Genomic DNA, 19,104 nt, shown 5'->3' with positions numbered 1-19,104 from the left:
TTACTTTTTATGTGGCTACTAGAAAAGTCAAATTACATATATAGAGTTCACATTACATTTCTATTGGACAGCATAGAGGTCAGACATATATTTTCACATCAATAAATTCAACCAATCCAAATCTATGTGTTTTCTTTTATGGTCTTGTATTCTATCAATGACTCTCACACAATATTTTGAAATTTTTTGCCAATGTATATTAGCATAATCTTGCATTTCTCATTATGTGTAAATGTCGGGTCCCCTGGGACATGACACGCTGACATCTGACTCTGGTGAAGGCCCTACAGGCGCTGACAGGTGGGGTGGGGGGTTGAAGGCAAGCTGAATCAAATAAATCCTTTAAACTATCAATATTCTCAATATCAGCCTTTAATTCTTTTCCAGTGTGTGCTCCAATTAGTATTTAAGATAACAGAAGGCTTTCTGAATATGCTGTAATTTCTCAACCCAGAGCATCTGGCTCTGATTGTCTTTTAGGGCAGTCATAGAAACTTCCTTCTTTCTACTATGCCTTTAGTCAAGAACTTAAGATTTAAAGCCTATCCTGTTATAGCAGCTTTAAACTTTCCAGTGGATGAAACAGTCATTCACTCTCATGGTCTTACTACATTCTTCATTCTCAACACGGTGGTGTGCCAGCATGCATTTGGTCTGCCAAAGGGGAATCAAGAGGGAAAATTTAGGCAACTTATTTGCAACTTTCATGTACAAACTACTGGTACTCTACCTGGAAATAAATGAATATGCTGTTTTCAAGACCAACTAGGCACCAAGCCCAGATTCCAATCACTAGAGTGGTGTTACCAGTTACTATATTATGTGAGTTTCAGTGACAGAATCTACTCTAGATAGTTTAAAAAGAAAGAAATTTAACAGAGGGAATTAATTAGGTGTTTAAATTGTTGGGTGATATAGTATAGAATCTGGGAACGACTGCCAGAACGTCTCCGAATTGACTTCCCAAAGGAGCTCCAATCTCTATCACTTCTGAAATCTGGGGAATCAAGAAGCTATCATCACAACTTCAGACTTCTGGATTACATTGTCACTGTTGGGACCTCAGCTATAAAAGAAATATCTGCCTGAGGTTTTGTGAGTCACCTGCAGTGTTTGTTTATACCACTTTCCAACAAGAAACTTAGAACCAGACAAGTCAATCTGTGAGCAGAGGCTGCAGAAATTTTGCCGCAAAAGGCTAATAAAAAGAACATTACTATAAAGCAAGTCTGTAGATAGCAAGAACATTTATTTCAACAGGAAGATATTACAATTCTAAACTTTTATGACCTAGTGATGTATCCTTAAAACACATAGCTCAAAAAGAGATATAATCACAAGGAAAAGCAGACAAATGTACCATCATAATAGATAATTTTAATGTACCTCTCTTCAGCAGTTGATAGGTCAAGCAGACAAAAAAATCTGTAAGAACAATGTAATTAACAAGCTTGATTGGACATATATAATTCTGAAAAGTAATAAATAATAAGAAGGATATTTTAAATTAATATAAGATATATGTAAGAGAGAGACAGTATCTCTAACTTCCAACATTGTTTGCTATACAAAAATTCTTTGAAAGATTATCCTGGAATAAAAGACAGTTAGTGCCTTACTTACAGGAAGTAAAGAAATTCAAAAGACTCCTAGAGAATTTTTTCTCAACAATGACTCCGCTGAAAGATGGTAGTTTCAGATTGTTTTAAAGTCATAGCATCAAATGTAATGTATATGTTGCCTCTGAGATCCTAAAAGATTTACCACAAGTATTTTGACTTTTTCTTTCTCCTTAGGAGCATACAAGTGCACCAACTTGTCTTTCACCTTTGAGGGGATAACGGTATTGCGGTAGTGTTTAGAATTCTCTTGCCAAAATTCCCAGGCTCGACTTTGGGCTTGGCCACGTAACTTGTTTTGTCCAGTGGAAGGTAAGCTCACTTTAAATATGCTTGTGTGGACTTGCCTGGTTTTGCCTTGCCCTCTAGCTATCCTGCTCTTCACCTTGAAAAATTAAAACATCATAAATAGCGATTGCTTCTTCAGCTTTAGTCCTGAAATGAAAGCTATGAAGAGCTTATCTGAGCCTGATCTACAGCCTGAAACAGAGATATTACACCCACCCCACAGGGTGCAAGAAAGAAATGTGTGTGTAGTAGACCACTGAGATTTTAGAACTCTTTTTACGCAGAATATATTGTTATGCCCCAGACCACTGGACATCCAAAATATTTATTTAGGTACAGATTCCTGAGTTTTCATGGGAATTAGCTCCTATGTTGCTCCAAATAAGGAATTTTTTCTCCCAAACTGGGTGTGACTTTCAGTGCTCAAATCTAGTTCCTTACTTGGAATCTGTGTGACATTTCTTTTCACCTCAGTCATACGCATATGAGAACTAAAACCTGTGCCTGTGAATTGTAGCTCCCTAAGCAGGGAAACTAAATTGCAACCTTAAGACCTCCTAATTAAAAGGGGGAATTCACTAACAATATCTGTTAAAATGAAGCTTTTAAAATTGCTAAGCCAGGTCCTGGGTGATTGCTTCAAGTTCTAAAATGAAAATCTTCTAATCTTCCAATTCAAAGTAGAAACATTTTATTTCCAAACTGTTTTCATATGCCCCTTTATATTTAAAAGTATTACTACAAGAATACTATAAAATAATCAAGAAGAGAATATTAGTAGCTCCATTTTACATATAAAGAACAATGAGGAATCGAATTATAAACTGATAAGAAAAGTAACATGCTGAAGTTTGTTCCAACGTGAGCATGGGAAATGTTCCTTAGATATCGGGAAATTTTCTTTTTTTAGAAAACCACTCTGTCAATAAAGAAAACTCTAATTTTCAAATAACATTTTGAGAAAAATGCCTCTGAATGAAACTTATTTATGGTTACATAAAAGACTTCAATTTTCTGAAATAACCTCATTGTAACGTAGTTTTTGTGATGGCCTGGAGTTTACAAATATATATATTAAGATATATATATATATGTGTACATATATATATATCTTGAGAATTTGCAAAATGTTAATATATATTCATTATGTATGACCTAAAGAGCTCAGATAAAATAAGGATAATTGACTTGTAAATAACTAATGTCAGTAAGGACCCACCTGCTATTACTTAATCATACCGTATTCTACAACAAAACAGCCATGTAAGGGTCATTACTGATAAGAATGTCAAATTGGCCGATTTAATGCTACTCAGGGCTTACTTTATCTATATAACTGTCTCAGATAAGAATTGCAAGCTAATAATAATTACATTAGTGTCAGAACTGTAGGGACACCTATGGTTTATTTAGTAGGGAAAGATAGTTTTAATGTTCTAAATTGAATTTTACTGTCTATTTTGAGATAGTTAAAATAGCATATGTAAAATATTCAACCACCCATTAATGGTTGATATCTGAGAAATACAAAAGTGCTTGAAATATTTTAATGCGTACTGCTACCTCAGCCCAACTGCTTGTCAAAGGGTATGTGATGGTGTAAATATATTATTGATACATCTAAATGAAGTTACTATATTTTCATGAAGTAAAATTTAAATGTGTCATTTTTTTTAAAGTTACAAATCACTTATACTTCTGTGGATTTAAAACATTCACTCCTTTTACTAGCATGTTGCATTCTCCAAATTCATTTGTCTAAGGGAAAAAGCTTTACAGAAGTAAATTTGTAATAATAAGCATCAAAATAATGTGTTTTATGTATAATTATCATTTCAGATAATATGCACGCACACTCAAAATCTGTGTTTGGCACTGAGCCATCAGAATCAATTATGGAACAGTAAAAAATTACAGAAAACTGAGTACAACCTCAAAGCTATTTTTAAAAATGGAGCCTTGCCATCTGTATATTTTTAAGTTCCTAATTTTTCAAAGGCAGTTAAGAGTCTCCAGTATATACATCACCCTAATGAACAAAGAAATAAGCACCTTAAAAATATCTGGGGCTTCCCTGGTGGTACAGTGGTTAAGAATCCGCCTGCCAACACAGGGGACACGAGTTCGTGCCCTGGTCCAGGAAGATCCCACATGCCACGGAGCAACAAAGTCTGTGCGCCACAACTACTGAGCCTGTGCTCTAGAGCTGGCAAGCCATGACTACTGAAGCCCACATGCCACAACTACTGAAGCCTGCGTGCCTAGAGCCTGTGCTCGGCAACGAGAGAAGCCACAGAAATGAGAAGCCCTCACACCGCAATGAAGAGTAGACCCCGCTCGCCGCAACTAGAGAAAGCCCGCGGGCAGCAACGAAGACCCAACGCCACCAAAAAAAAAAATAATAAATAATAAATAAATTAAATAAATCTAAAAAAAAAATCTGTCATCTACAACAATAGTAATTTTTTGGTTTTGAAACATGTCTTTAAAATGTTTTTAACATTTTGTTATAACAATTTGTTATTACATCTTCATTCATAGTAGAAACCTTTATAGAACAGCAGGAAATATACAAAAAGAGACTTCATATAAGCATGTGATCAATTGATCGTTAGCATGAATCTATGCTAACTAATCTAGCATAGCAGTGAGTAGGAATTGTAGAGCACCTTTGGAGAAAGTTTCTCTTTTCTATATGAAATGAAAACTTTTGGAGTTGATGACCAAGGGAGACTTTGCTCCCATTGCTACATTAGATAATATGTCAATCGCTAGAAAGACTAAATGCAAAAATGTCTAAAGCAACCCATTTTAGCTTTATATCTTTTGTTTGAAACTCAGCTTTTCAAATCTGTTAGAACAACTGGTCAAACTGACAGGGACATGCCTAGCCAGGAACCACCAAGTGACAGAGAAGCATATGGACACTGTGCTTTATAATTCACAAAGCATTTTACCACACATGATCTCATTTCTTCCTCACACCAACCCAGATACATTGGTAGGTCAAATATTATATTCTGCAAATTCAAAGGTAGAAGCAGAATGAGAGAATTTAAGCGATTCTCACATGGACACACAGTTTATGGTAGCAGATTCAGGATGTAGACAAAAGTTTTCAAATATTAATTACAGACTTCTTTCTGTTACATGTACTCTTGTGAGAAGGTTGAAAACATATATTTCATCAAGATATAATGTATATCACAATTTTGTTAAATGTCAAATATGTGAAAATTCTTCTAGATGAATTCATACTGGCTATGAACTTATTTTGCTTTTAGATCAATCAACATCCTGAAATATCTATTCCACAGGGTATGATGGGGTCAAATGAGTATACAATGGGCTTCCTACTTGGATGGTAATTATGTTAGTGCTATGATAAACCATATAGGGAGTAGGATAACTTGCAGCCTTTTAACAAACAAATACTGGAAATAGTTCTAAAAGCAAAAAATGAACATGGTAAAAGATAAAGACCTAGGTGTTTCTCTGTATGTGTGTATATATTTTTTCTCACTTGCATGGTGCCTGATATGCCAAGTTCCAACTGAATCCCCAAAATGCAATAAAACAGTGAACATTACTATTCATTACTACTCCTCCATTCAAGAAGCTTAGAATCTAGTAATGGACACCAATATTAATCAAATAAGCATTTTCCATTCAAGTATTCATTCATTCAGGTACTATTTAAAGAACCTTATGAATGAGAAGTTATTCTCAGTGCTGCAGATAAGGTTGTGTAAATATAGGTGCCATTGCACAGATATGAAGTGATAGAACTGGGACACCATACATCTTGCAAAATGGAACACACAGCTCCATCTGCCTGAAAGCAGAGGTCTTGAGAACAATTAACCATGTCCCGAGCCTTCTTCATCTACCTAGAAAATGCCAACTGAAGCTAGAAATTTATTTGAAGTTTCTTATTTAGTTCAAAAATATATGCAATTTTGCATTATTTAATAATATATAAATATGTATTTATACCATATAGCAACAACTTATTACTAATATACTGTAATACGATGAAGACATTAGTTTTCACTTGGCCCCAGTGTTTTTTTTTGTTTGTTTGTTTGTTTTTCTTTTCGGTACGTGGGCCTCTCAGTGTTGTGGCCTCTCCCGTTGCGAAGCACAGACTCTGGACGCGCAGGCTCAGCGGCCATGGCTCACGGGCCCAGCCGCTCCGCGGCATGTGGGATCTTCCCAGACCGGGGCACGAACCCTTGTCCCCTGCATCGGCAGGCGGACTCTCATCCACTGCGCCACCAAGGAAGCCCGGCCCCAGTGTTTTAAGTAAAATTGATTATTGGAGCAGATGTTCTACTGAGACTTATTTGGGGAATAGTAAGCAATTATTTCAACTGCAGCATTATTTTAAAATATTTTAAAAATAAAACTAAAACTGGAGATATAGATAAGAAACTGTTCTGAAGACCCATGAATGCAACAGCAAAGTAATATTGTATTTAGAGTGGACTTATTACGTTCTTGTTCACATTATTAGAGCTATTAATATCTACCTTGCAGAAGAGTAATGAGATCATCTAGGTAAATGTACCTTTCAGAGTATAGAACATATAATAGGAAATCAACAAATATTAAGATATATATTCTTTTAAAATTTTTATTTTATTATTTTTTAAAATTTACTTATTTATTTGTTTCTTTTATTTTTGGTTGTGTTGGGTCTTTGTTGCTGCACGCAGGCTTTCTCTAGTTGTGGTGAGCAGGGGCTACTCTTCGTTGTGGTGCACGGGCTTCTCATTACAGTGGCTTCTCTTGTTGCAGAGCACAGGCTCTAGGCATGCAGGCTTCAGTAGTTGTGGTACGTGGGCTCAGTAGTTGTCGTTTGCAGGCTCTAGAGCACAGGTACAGTAGTTGTGGCACACAGGATTACTTGCTCCGCAGCATGTGGGATCTTCCCGGACCAGGGCTTGAACCCGTGTCCCCTGCATTGGCAGGCAGATTCTTAACCACTGCACTACCAGGGAAGCCCTTAATTTCTGTCCTGGCTCTGTGAGTAAAAAGCTGTCCAATCATAGAAAAGTCAGTTCCTACCATGCTGATGGCTAAAAAAACACATATCTGTTTCTTTATTTGACCATGGTTTAGAGTAATAGTTTTTCCTAAAGCTGGAGTATGTAGTTGTAGAACCACACTCAAATATGGGGTCATTTTCCTCAACAACACAGGGGCCTTTCGTCCTTAAAACTTCTACAGTTAAACTTTCTTCATCCAAAATAATAGAACCATCTTCTGCCACTTTTACTTGAGGAACCAGCAATGGCCCATCATCCATCTCCTCTTCTATTTCTTCATTATCTTCACCATCAGGAGTACTCTTACCTTCTTGCTCTCTTGTCTGGACTGGTGTCAATGATTTTTCAGTTTTCTTTTCTTGCTCCAGTGAAGAACTCATTGGATTGTTATCTGGCAGGTAATATATGAAATCTCTCATAGTCATTTTGGAACGATCTGGTGGCCTCTGACTTTCATTTACAGCATATTTGTTTTTCCATTGCTTCTTCTCTTTCCTCAATTCTTCTTTTAACATTTCTCTCAGTTTCTGGGCTTTATATATTCGGTATCTGTCTGAGCATGGCTGTTTCTCTTTTGTTAGAACAGGGTGTGTCCGTGGAGCTTCTTGATTAACTGTAGACAAAGGATGAGGTTCTGAAGGAACACTGACACTAGGTTTAACCAGACTAAAAGTAGTTGATACTCGCTTTCTTCTCTGTGAAACCGTAGAGGAAGATTTACTGGATTCTTCAACATCCTTCGCACCATCTGTCTTTTCATCATTGCTCTTGGGAGCCTTTTCTCGGGGCTCCGCTTCCCCGCAATCCACCGGGGCACATCTGTGGATTCCGCTGGCTTCGCGACAGAGGCCGCTGCAGGCTTCGGCGGCCTGGGAGCCCCTCGTTCACGCTGTGGATTGGGGGCGGTGGAGCCCCTGGGGCCTGCTCCAGGCCTGACATTGGGCTTCACGCTAAGGCGGTCCCTGCGGAACATGGCAGAGCCAGGGGCCGAGGGAGGCGACTCCACGGCCGCTCTCAACCCCGAGCCCCGGCCGCTGCCGGGAGAGGGCTTTAGGAACTACGCCCTTCCCACAAAGACACACCAACAGCCCAGCGGGCAGTTACCGCAGTTTCACGCCCCCGCCGCCGCCTCCGATCTCCCGCCGCCGCCTCTTCTTCATGACCCTGCTACACTAATAGCTAAGTTTCCCACGGTACCTTGTTCAAGATATATATTCTTGACTGCTTTTACAATAGTTCAGTTTAGAAGTAATGAGGGCCATATAACATACTTCTTTTCTTTTTTTTATATGAAATTTTACTTTTAAGTCAAAGTGTGCAATAATTAAAACCTACAGAAAAATTTTTTTCATCACAATCTGTTGCTTTTTCAAATAATACTTTGAAAACATATTCCTTCAGTCAGTATAAAGTTCCTAAAATACAAAAGAAGTTAAATCTGTAAGAAAGCTTAGTAGACCAGATGCTGTGGTCAGAACTCTGTACATTTGGTGGCTATGCTTTGGTACATCACACACCATTCACCTCATTCTTGCCATCTTGCCCATGGTAACCTCCACTGCATCCACCACCACCTAAGCCAACAGGAATACTGTATCTTCCATTGTAAGTTGTTCATCATTCCCATTCTCCCGATACATAATCTCCCTTTTTATACATTCCATCTCTGCCATAGCATCCCATTCCAGAATCTCCCATTCCAAAGCCACCTCAGGACTAGAATTCAAGAAGAATTCAATGTATTGATGTTGTATGTTATTCATATCTTTAGACATGGCGAGCTACTGCAACTTCATGTGTCATAAACTGTACATCTGCTTCTTTGGTTGCTCTGCCATCAGCTCCAATATCAGTATAAACTAGTATTGGATTTAGTGCTGGGAAGAAATTAGCAATGTCATCTTCAATTGAATGAAAATGTAATCTTCTCATATATACAATATGACCACCATGAAAATCTGAACTTACATTAGCAGCTCCACCATAGCCTGGAACTCCCATACCTCTTCCATCTCTCATTCTATCATCAAAGCCATCATGCCCATAACCAGAATTATTATAGCCACCATAGTCATCACAACCTCCATAACCAGGGTATTAGGGAAGAAAAAGCCAGGACAGATGCCAGAGATAAAACAAATATATTATTTTTGTCATCCATCTCCCACCCCCGGCGCAGTATGATAGCTTTGATGAATATTTGATCTGGAACAAATCACCCCTTTCATCTCACTGGTAATTTTACATAGCCAGAAAAAGCTGCCGAAATGTTAAAATATGAAGTATGAAAATATGACAGATAGTAAGCAGGATAGTGTTAATGAGATATACAACCCTACAAAATTTTGATACAAATATAAAATGGTCTTTGACAGTTATTTTAAAAAATAAAATTGCAATTCTTTACTAAGAGAGAATATAGTTGGACTTTTGAAAGTGCAGCAATCAGGTTGCACAGGATTTGAACTGTGCGTCACGTAACTCAATGTTGTAGAAACCTGGATTGAGTCTTGTCTTTTATTTTTTATAATATTTTATATTTTATACTATCGGGATCATCTAACTTACTCATATCTAGGCTCAAGCAGCATTATTTCTTCAATATTTCCCCATCCTTCATATAAAAATATATATAGTATATACACACACACACAAACACACACACACACACACACACACACACACACACACACATATATATTTTACGGTACGTGGGCCTCTCACTGTTGTGGCCTCTCTCGTTGTGGAGCATAGGCTCTGGATGCGCAGGCTCAACGGCCATGGCTCACGGGCCCAGCCGCTCCACGGCATGTGGTATCCTCCCGGACCGGGGCACGAAGCCGTGTCCCCTGAATTGGCAGGCGGACTCTCAACCACTGCACCACCAGGGAAGCCCACACACATATATATTATTGGTTTCCCTTCTAACATTTTTAGAACATTGGTATTTTTTTCTCTTCATTTGATTTTCTCTTACTATGTGGCTCCAGGTTTTATCTTTAATCTTAAATTATCCTATTAGAGGAGAGAACAAAGAATTTGAATATCTTTCCTTTTTACCAATTTAGATTTCCAAATGAACAATAGTTTACAAGAACTCAGGTACTGGAACTTAAGCAGAATCCATTAATTTCTCAAAGAAAGTTTCCTTCATATGAGAAAGCTCTTCCTCTTATCTCTAAAAATTGGTGTCCTCAATATTTTGGAGACCAACATAGAGCTGAAGGGTACAGAGCATTTTCTAAAATTGGGTTTCTGTGTGTGTGTGTGTGTGTGTGTGTGTGTGTGTGTGTGGTGTATATACACGCATGTACTCATTTGTGCCTCTTTGGGGTGGTAAAATATTTTCTTTCTCCTTTACAAATAAAAATGTCTTATTCTAAAGAAGATAAACTATCAAATGCAATGTGATGTTTTTGTTAAAATAATCAGCAACAGAAGCAGACAGAAATAAATATTTCTCATGGAGGTAAAATATATACAACTATAAAATCATAAATATACTGGGGAATTATAATATGAATTTGTAAATTGTATGCAAATAGCTTGAAACCAGATCTATAAAGACATAAATAAAGCAACAAGACTGAAAGGTTTATATGTTGGCTTGTTTATAGAGTAGCACAAACATTTTTCTTTTTTAATTGGCAATTAATTTTCGGCAGCCATCTAGGTACTTTCATGTCAAATTACTTTTCTTACACTAAACAAGATTAGGCATCCAAGCAGCAAAGCACTTACATGAAAAGTGAGAAACTGACTGTCAAGTAGATATTTTCCACCTATAACCAATTAAAATGTTTCTTTTTTGATGAATGACTGTGGTAATTTCACATTTTGTATTTTTACCTAAGTAGGTACCTGTGTAACATCTCAGTTCACAAGGGTTAAAAAAGATGTGTGTTGATATTTCTGCTATTTCTTTCACACAATTTACCTTTAGAATGAAACGAAGGAGCATTTTAAAAAAACACAAAGCTTTCTCATGCTACTGCAACAAAAATACATCAACAGTACATGTATATGTATGTTTAACTGTATATATATATATATATATATATATATATAATATATATGTAAGTGTAAGTATATATACATATACTTGTTTTTAAGCAATGATTAAACTTCCAGAAATATTTCCATCAAATGATTTTTAGCCTCTCAGTTTCTTGTAGATTATCATTTTACATTGAAATGTAAAGATGCCTGTATTTAAAAATTAGAACCCTGACACATAAGGTAAAAAAGTAATGTATTATTGATAATCTTTGAGTAAATGACATAAAAAGGAAAATATTGATTTTTTGGAAGATGTCTCATTTCTCTTACCTCACGGAAGACTGATGCAGGTTCATGAGCCTGTCAATATTATTTGAATTAATGCATATTCCTTACTATTGATTGCTTTAACAGTGATTGTCATAGCTGATTTATGGGCACTTATGCCTGTTAAATATTTTAAGAAGTAAATATCAGATTTGTATATATAAGTAGATTGACTTGAATAAACAACAAGGTTGGATGTTAACATTACGCCTTTTGATTTAATCCATATTATAATACATTATGCAAGATGTATTTTTAAGATAGCAGCAAAAATTCACTAAAAGTTGATATTAGATCACATTGCTTACTAGAATTAAGTGCAGAATTCTCTCTAAGAATAAAAAAAAATTTAAATTTGAGGTAACAATTCTCATGACACGTGGAAAATTATCTAACATCTATGAGAAAAATCAAACAAAAATATAAAATTTGCCTATCATTTTACTATACTTAAACTGGATTTGTTCCTATTGCTTAGAATAGATCAGAATATAGGATTACAATTCTTAGTTTCAGTTTGCTATGATGACTGATACCCAATATTTCCCAAATAATTGAGAGAAGGTGTGATGAATTGGGAAGCAAAGAGGGGGTCTATATATATATGTCATTCTATATTTAGCATGAGTATCTATCTCTGACTTGAGATATGATATATAATAACTATAGTTATTTACCAAGGAAACTACTTTAAAAAAATTATTGAAGTATCATATATGTACCATAAATATTTTTTTTTACTGATAGAGTTGTGCAAACATTACCATGTTCTAACTTTAGAAGATTTCCATTACCTCCAAAAGATACCTGGTGCCCACTGCAGTCACTCCCTGTTTCCAACTCCAGTCCCAGAGTTGGAATTACTAATATACTTACTGTCTCTAAAGATTTACTTTTTCTGGACATTTAACATAAATAAAATCATACAAAACGGGGTCTTTTGCATCTGGCTTCTTTCATTTAGTACTTTATTTTAGAGGTTCATCCATGCTGCAACATGTATCAATATTTTACTCATTCTTTATTGCCAAATACTATTCCATTGTAGGGATAACCACAACATTTTATACATTCATCAGCTGAGGGATGTTTGCATTGTTTCCACTTTTGGGCTATTACAAATATTGTTACTATGATCATTCATGTAAAAATCTTTATATGGACATACTTTTTCATTTCTCTTATGTAGTCTAGGTGTGGAATTACTGGATCATATGGTAAATTTATGCTTAACTTTTATGAAACTGCCAAACTATTTTCCAAGTGGCTGCACCATTTTACATTCTTACTGACAATGTATGAAAGTTCTAATTTTGTTACATCCTTGACAATATGTTGTTGTGTTTTTTTTGTGGTACGTGGGCCTCTCACTGCTGTGGCCTCTCCCGTTGCGGAGCACAGGCTCCGGACGCACAGGCTCAGCGGCCATGGCTCACAGGCCCAGCCACTCCGCGGCATGTGGGATCCTCGCGGATCGGGGCACAAACCCGTGTCCCCTGCATCGGCAGGCGGACTCTCAACCACTGCGCCACCAGGGAAGCCCGACAATATGTTTTATCTGTCATTTTGACTGTAGCTATCCTAGTAGATGTGAACTGTTAAATCACTGTGGTTTTGATTTGCATTTCCCTAATAGCTAACATTGTTGTGCATCTTTTCATGAGCTTATTAACCATTGCACGTCCTTGTTGAGAAATGACTATTCAAATCATCTGCCTGGGTTTAAATTGCACTATCTGTCTTTTTGTGTGCTTGGTATTATATCTAAGAAATCATTGTCTAACTAAGAAATCATTATCTAATCCAAGGTCATAAGAACTTATGTATTCCTCTAAAGGTTTTATACTGTTATCTTTTACCTTTAGATCTACAATCCATTTTGAGTGAATTTTTTTCTTTTACGGTGTGAGGTAGGAGTCCAAATTCATTCTTTTGCATATAGATATTGTCTCAGCACCATTTGTTGAAAACACTATTGTTTCCTCATTGAATTGCCTTTTTTTCCACGTGTACCTGTCACATTTTCCTCTTTTGGGGCATGCCTCATAACTTCTCTTGAAAATTGGACATTTTAGATAATATATTGTAACAGTTCAGGATCTTAACTCTCCCTGGCCCTGAGGGTTGCTGTTGTTTGTTTAATTACTATTTATTTGCTTAGTAAGTTGGCGGAACTAACTCTATGAAGTCTATTTCCATTGCAGTGCTGTCTCTGACAACCCAGCTCAGGTGGTTTTTATCTTTTTTACCTGATTACCCAGAAATTGTCCCAGGTCAGCATGAGTCACTTATTGGTCAAAAGATGTGCTTAAGTCCCCTTGGCCTGTTAGACATTTGCCTTTTGCAATTCAATGCATGTATTGTTAGAGACTGCTTCCACAGTTCAAAGAGTGTATTACATGTTTGCACCCCGACCTGACCTCATTCATTCCAGATGTAGTAGCATGGATTTTCCCTGTATGATCACTTTTTAGACCACTTGGGAATTCACACAGTTTTCCAGTCTGCCTAGGATGGGTGTGATTTTATTTTTAAACCTGGCTTATTAATAATTACTTTTTGTCATAGTAGTTTACTGTCCAGCCAATGTTTGGTTAGAAGTCGTGCTTAAGCCCATAGTTTCAGTGAGGCTTCTGCCCTTAGCTATGTGTGTGACTTGGGGAATGTTTTAATTTCTGTCTTCTGCTCTGATTGCTCCTTGGTTGGTTCAACCTGAAGTGTGTGCAGAGTGTTGCTGTACCCTGGGGTTAGATGTGATCCCTGGTTCTCTCTGTTAAACTTGTGACTGCTCCATGATCTCAACTTTTTGCTACTGGTAAAGCTATGTGCACCCTTCTAGCTGCTCTCGGCCAAGATCACTGTTGTTTGTGACATCCCCCCTTTCTCTCACAGGCACAGGATTCTTCACATTCTTCCAAATAAAATTAATTCCTCAGGCAGGACTGGGAAGTTTATTTGTCCTATAGTGTGTCTTATACCCTATAGGGTATAACCTTTGCATAATTGCACAAGATCTGGGACCAGGGACAATTACCCATTTCTCCTGGAGTTACACCCTTGCTCTAAGACTAGGTGCTGGGCAGAGGGTGGAGAGTGTTCCCTAGTCTTCTTGGCTTTTCCCTTCCCTGGAACCTCCACCCTAGAAGCAAGGTGAAGTGAGGGTGAATGGGGCCCAGTATTCTGGTTTTCTGGTGCCTGTGCTTTTGCTGAGAGAGTGGGAACTTGGGGATAGAAGGGAGCCTTGGCTCTCTTGGCCATGTGAGCCCAAGATACAGCTTCAGCAATGTAGAGTTGAGGAAAATGAGAAATACCAGGAGTCTAGCCATCTTGTGACAATATAATTTCTTAGACTGGAAACCAGAAGGAGAGGCAGCCTATACGATGAAGTTTTTGGAGTGTGGGGAGGCAGTGGGTTGTGGCTCAAATGCCACAGACTCTCATTGTTATTACTTAAAATTTAGTAGAGTTTATTGAATGAATATTTTTCCACTTGCTGTATGCCCTTAGGATAATTTACAGAGACTTAAATTAGTTTTTTTTTTTAAATAAAATTTTCTGTATATAAATGGTTGTTTTGTTGGGTAGAGAGTCTATTGCGCTTCTTATTCCACAATTCCAGAAGAAGTCAGTCTCTCAAGCAACTTACTTCTAAAGATAACTACATTGTTTCTATTTTCAAAAGCCAAAATATTCATTTAGGGGCATAACCACTTTAGGGACTCATATTACAAGCTTCTGTAAATATTTCTAAATACATTCAAATGTTTCTGTTAAAATTACTATCATGATGATTAAAATTGCAAAATGACGGCCCTTTATCAACCATTATAAGACACATGATGCCATTATAGCAATTTTTTTCCTAAAGAGTCTTCATTTAATTGTTTTTGATAAAATATCGTTTGCTATCACCAACACCAAAATCACTATTAGCATAAACTTTAATTGATGATTTATAGTCTAATTGCCAATCCCATTCTGCACTAATTTATAATTCTACCTATGTCATAAATATGAATGGATAGTTTCCAATCGTATACTATCATGCATTTGTTAAAGGACTTCCTTTAATTACTTCCATTATTCCTGATCCTATGGTGTAGGTGGGAGAAATTTGGGTAACCCTTTGGATGCTACCACTGTTTTATGTGTCAAAATTGGATTAGATACTATGCATAATGCAAATAACTGTGTAATTATTTTGAATTTACAATGTATTTACTATGTAATTGCATAGTAAGTACCATATAATTACAAGATGATTACATGATTACTTCTGCCTTTTACCCAGCTTTAAAAGCAAACGTTTTTGTTGCAATTACTATTGGCATTTATTGGTAAATGTTACATAGTAGGGAACAAAATATTTATCATATAATCAACCAAACAAGCAACTGTTATTGACTCTTTTCAGTTGCAAAATTACATCTAAAAGTTATTGCAGTGAACCTAAAAATGTTCTAAAAAATGAAGTTTATCAATTAAAAACTGTTGTTGCACTTGAGGAGTTAAACATGAATACAGTGCACAATCTGATATCTCTAAAACAGCTGATTATTGTGTACACCATTCTGTTTAACTATTGTGATTGTGCATTTTTAATTGAAGCTTTGATTTTCTGGTTGATTTTTTAAATATTTCAAGAAAATCTTAATTGGCCAATATGAGGAGAAACTCAAGATGTAAAAGTGAATATAATACCTAAAAACACCCATACATATCATAATAAAACATATTATGACTTTAAAAAAATCATGACATACATTTTATAACATTATAAAACATAAGTATTTTATATTAAAGCAGTATTAGTGTTACAGGAAAGTTGGGGAAATAGTACAGAGTTTCTACATGCCCTACATACCCAGTTTCCACTATTATTAACATTTTGTGTTATTTTGGTGCAGTTTTTACAATAAATGAACTAATAGTGATACACTATTATGAACTAAAGTTCATAATTTATTCTGATTTCCTTAGTTTGTACCAAGTGTTCTTTTTCTGTTCTAGGATCTCATTCATGACACCACATTACATTCAGTAGTCATGACTTTTAGGCTTCTCTTGGCTAAACAAGTTTCTCAGATTTTCCTTGTTTTTGATGACATTGACAGTTTGGAGGAGTGTTCATTAGGTATTTGTAGAATATCCCACAATTGGGATTTGTTTAATGTTTTTCTCATGATTAGACAGTAACTATGTGTGTTTGGAAGGAAGACCACAAGGGCAAAGTGCTAATACCATCACATCATATCAAGAGTACATAATACAGGGCTTCCCTGGTGGCGCAGTGGTTGAGAGTCCACCTGCCGATGCAGGGGACGTGTGTTCGTGCCCCGGTCCGGGAAGATCTCACAGGCCACGGAGTGGCTGGGCCCGTGAGCCATGGCCGCTGAGCCTGCGCATCCGGAGCCTGTGCTCCGCAATGGGAGAGGCCACAACAGTGAGAGGCCCGCATATCGCAAAAAGAGTACAAATACAAGCGTGATTTATCATTGTTTGTGTTAACCTTGATTGCCTGGCTGAGGCTGTATATGTCAGAGTTCTCAGCTATGAAGAGACAGCCCTTTATCAACCAAAACTTTATCAACTTTTCTCCTTCCCATGAATTTCTACTGTTGGAAGAAATTCACTATGCACAGCCCACGATTAAGCATAGGGAAGCTATGCTCTACTTCTTTAAAGGCAGAATATCTACATAAATTATCTGAAATTCTTCTGCATGGTAGATATATCCATTCTCCTCCACTTAGTTATTTACTCAATCATTTATTTACATCAGTATGGACTCATGCATATTTATTTTATACTTTGGGTTATAATCTAACAATGCATTATTTTATTGCTCAAATTCTTCCAACTTTGGCCCTTGGAAGCTCTCACAGTTAGCTCCTGGGTTCCTTTGACATACTGGCTATTGTGAAAGTTACAAGCAAGTATGTATAAAGTTTCTACATGCATTTGTATGCAGATTTTTATGTGGACATTAGTTATCAGATCTGTTGGGTAAATATCTAGAACAGTGATTGTTGGACTAACTATAATTAGTTCTTTTTTTCTTTCTTTCTTTTGTGGTACGCGGGCTTCTAACTGTTGTGGCCTCTCCCGTTGTGGAGCACAGGCTCTGGACGCGCAGGCTCAGCGGTCATGGCTCACGGGCCCAGCTGCTCCGTGGCATGTGGGATCTTCCCGGACCGGGGCATGAACCCGTGTCCCCTGCATCGGCAGGTGGACTCTCAACCACTGAGCCACCAGGGAAGCCCTATAATTAGTTTTTTAAGAAACTGACAAGCTGTCTTCCAAAGTGGCTGTATATTTTATATGGGCACCAGTAATGAATGTGGGTTCCTCTTGCACCACATTGCTGTCAGCCATTGGAATTGTAGTTTCTTGGATTTTGTCATTGTAATCAATATACAGTGGTGTTTCATTGTTGTTTTAATTTGCAATTATTAATAACAAATTATATTGCACATCTTTTCATATTCTTACTTCCCATCTATATGTCTTCTTTGGTAACGTATGTGTTAGATCAGTTGTGCATTTTTAAATTAAGTTGTTTATCTTCTTGTGTTTTAAGAGTTGCTTATATAATTTTTATGCATTCTTTTATCTAACGTGTGATTTTGAAATATTTTCTCACAATCCGTGGTTGCATTTTGTTTTTCTTAACAGGCTTTTGCTGCAAAGGAGTTTTTAACTTAAATAAATGCAAGTGATCAACTTTTTCTTTCACAGATGGTGACTTTGGTGTTGCATCTGTATTATTTTGCTAGGCGTGTTCTAACAATGTACCACAACCTGAGTGACTTTAACAACAAAATGTATTGTCTCACAGTTCTAGAGTCTAGAAATCCAAGATCAAGGGGTCAGAAGGGCCACAGTTCCTCAGAAAGTGCTGCGGAAGGATGTGCTCCAGTCCTCTCTCCTAGTTTCTGGTAGTTCTTCGGCTTGTAGTGGCTTAACTCCCATCTTCACTTGGCATTCTCCCTGTGTCCAAATTTTCTCTTTATATAAGGACACCAATCCTATTGAATTAGGGGCTCACCTTACTCCAGAATGACCACATCTTTACTTAAACAATTGTATTTTCCACACCCCTATTTTTTTTTTTTTTTTTTTTTTTGGTACGCTGGCCTCTCACCGCTGCGGCCTCTCCCGTTGCGGAGCACAGGCTCCGGACGCGCAGGCTCAGCGGCCATGGCTCACAGGCCCAGCCGCTCCACGACATGTGGGATCTTCCTGACCGGGGCACGAACCCGTGTCCCCTGCATCGGCAGGTGGATTCTCAACCACTGCGCCACCAGGGAAGCCCCACACCCCTATTTTTAAATAAGACCATATTCTGAGGTGCTGGGGAATAGGACTTTAACATGAATTCGGGGGGACTCAATATAACCCATAATAGTCTCTGAAACTCATCGCCAGTCTCATGGTCACCTAGAACTTCTCCTATGTTTTCCTCCAGAAGTTTGGTAGTATTTCATTTAACATTTAGGTCCGTGATACATTTTTAATAACTTTTTTGAAAATTGTAACATTTATTTATTTTTGCATGTGGGCTTCCAATTATTACAGCACCACTTGTTGAAAAGATTACACATTCTTCATTGAATTACCTTGTCTCTGTCAAAATTTAGTTGAATATATTTGTGTGGATGTTGTGGGTGTTTCTCTGGACCCTCTACTCTGTTCCATTGATCTTTATGTCTATTCTTTCGCCGATGCCATGCTCTCTTGATTGTGATACCTTTAAAGTAAGTCTTGAAATCAGCTTGTGTAAGTCCTCCAACATTTTTGTTTTTCAGTATTATATTGGC

General features: G+C 37.1%; 1 protein-coding gene across 1 annotated transcript; it reads right to left on the bottom strand.

Annotated features, from left to right (window-relative positions):
• Nucleotides 1–561: 561 nt before the first annotated feature.
• On the bottom strand, nt 562–7,931 carry LOC136137546 (transcription factor TFIIIB component B'' homolog). Its single transcript, XM_065895932.1, is given in 5 exon segments — nt 562–654; nt 1,765–2,004; nt 6,894–6,998; nt 7,000–7,772; nt 7,775–7,931. Coding segments are annotated over 5 exon segments (1,368 nt in total).
• Between the last annotated feature and the right edge of the window lie 11,173 nt (nt 7,932–19,104).

This window comes from Phocoena phocoena, chromosome 18, assembly GCF_963924675.1.
Source record: "Phocoena phocoena chromosome 18, mPhoPho1.1, whole genome shotgun sequence".
Lineage (NCBI taxonomy): Eukaryota > Metazoa > Chordata > Mammalia > Artiodactyla > Phocoenidae > Phocoena > Phocoena phocoena.
Note: the sequence above shows the minus strand (reverse complement) of the source record. Positions and strands in the feature narration are given on the sequence as shown.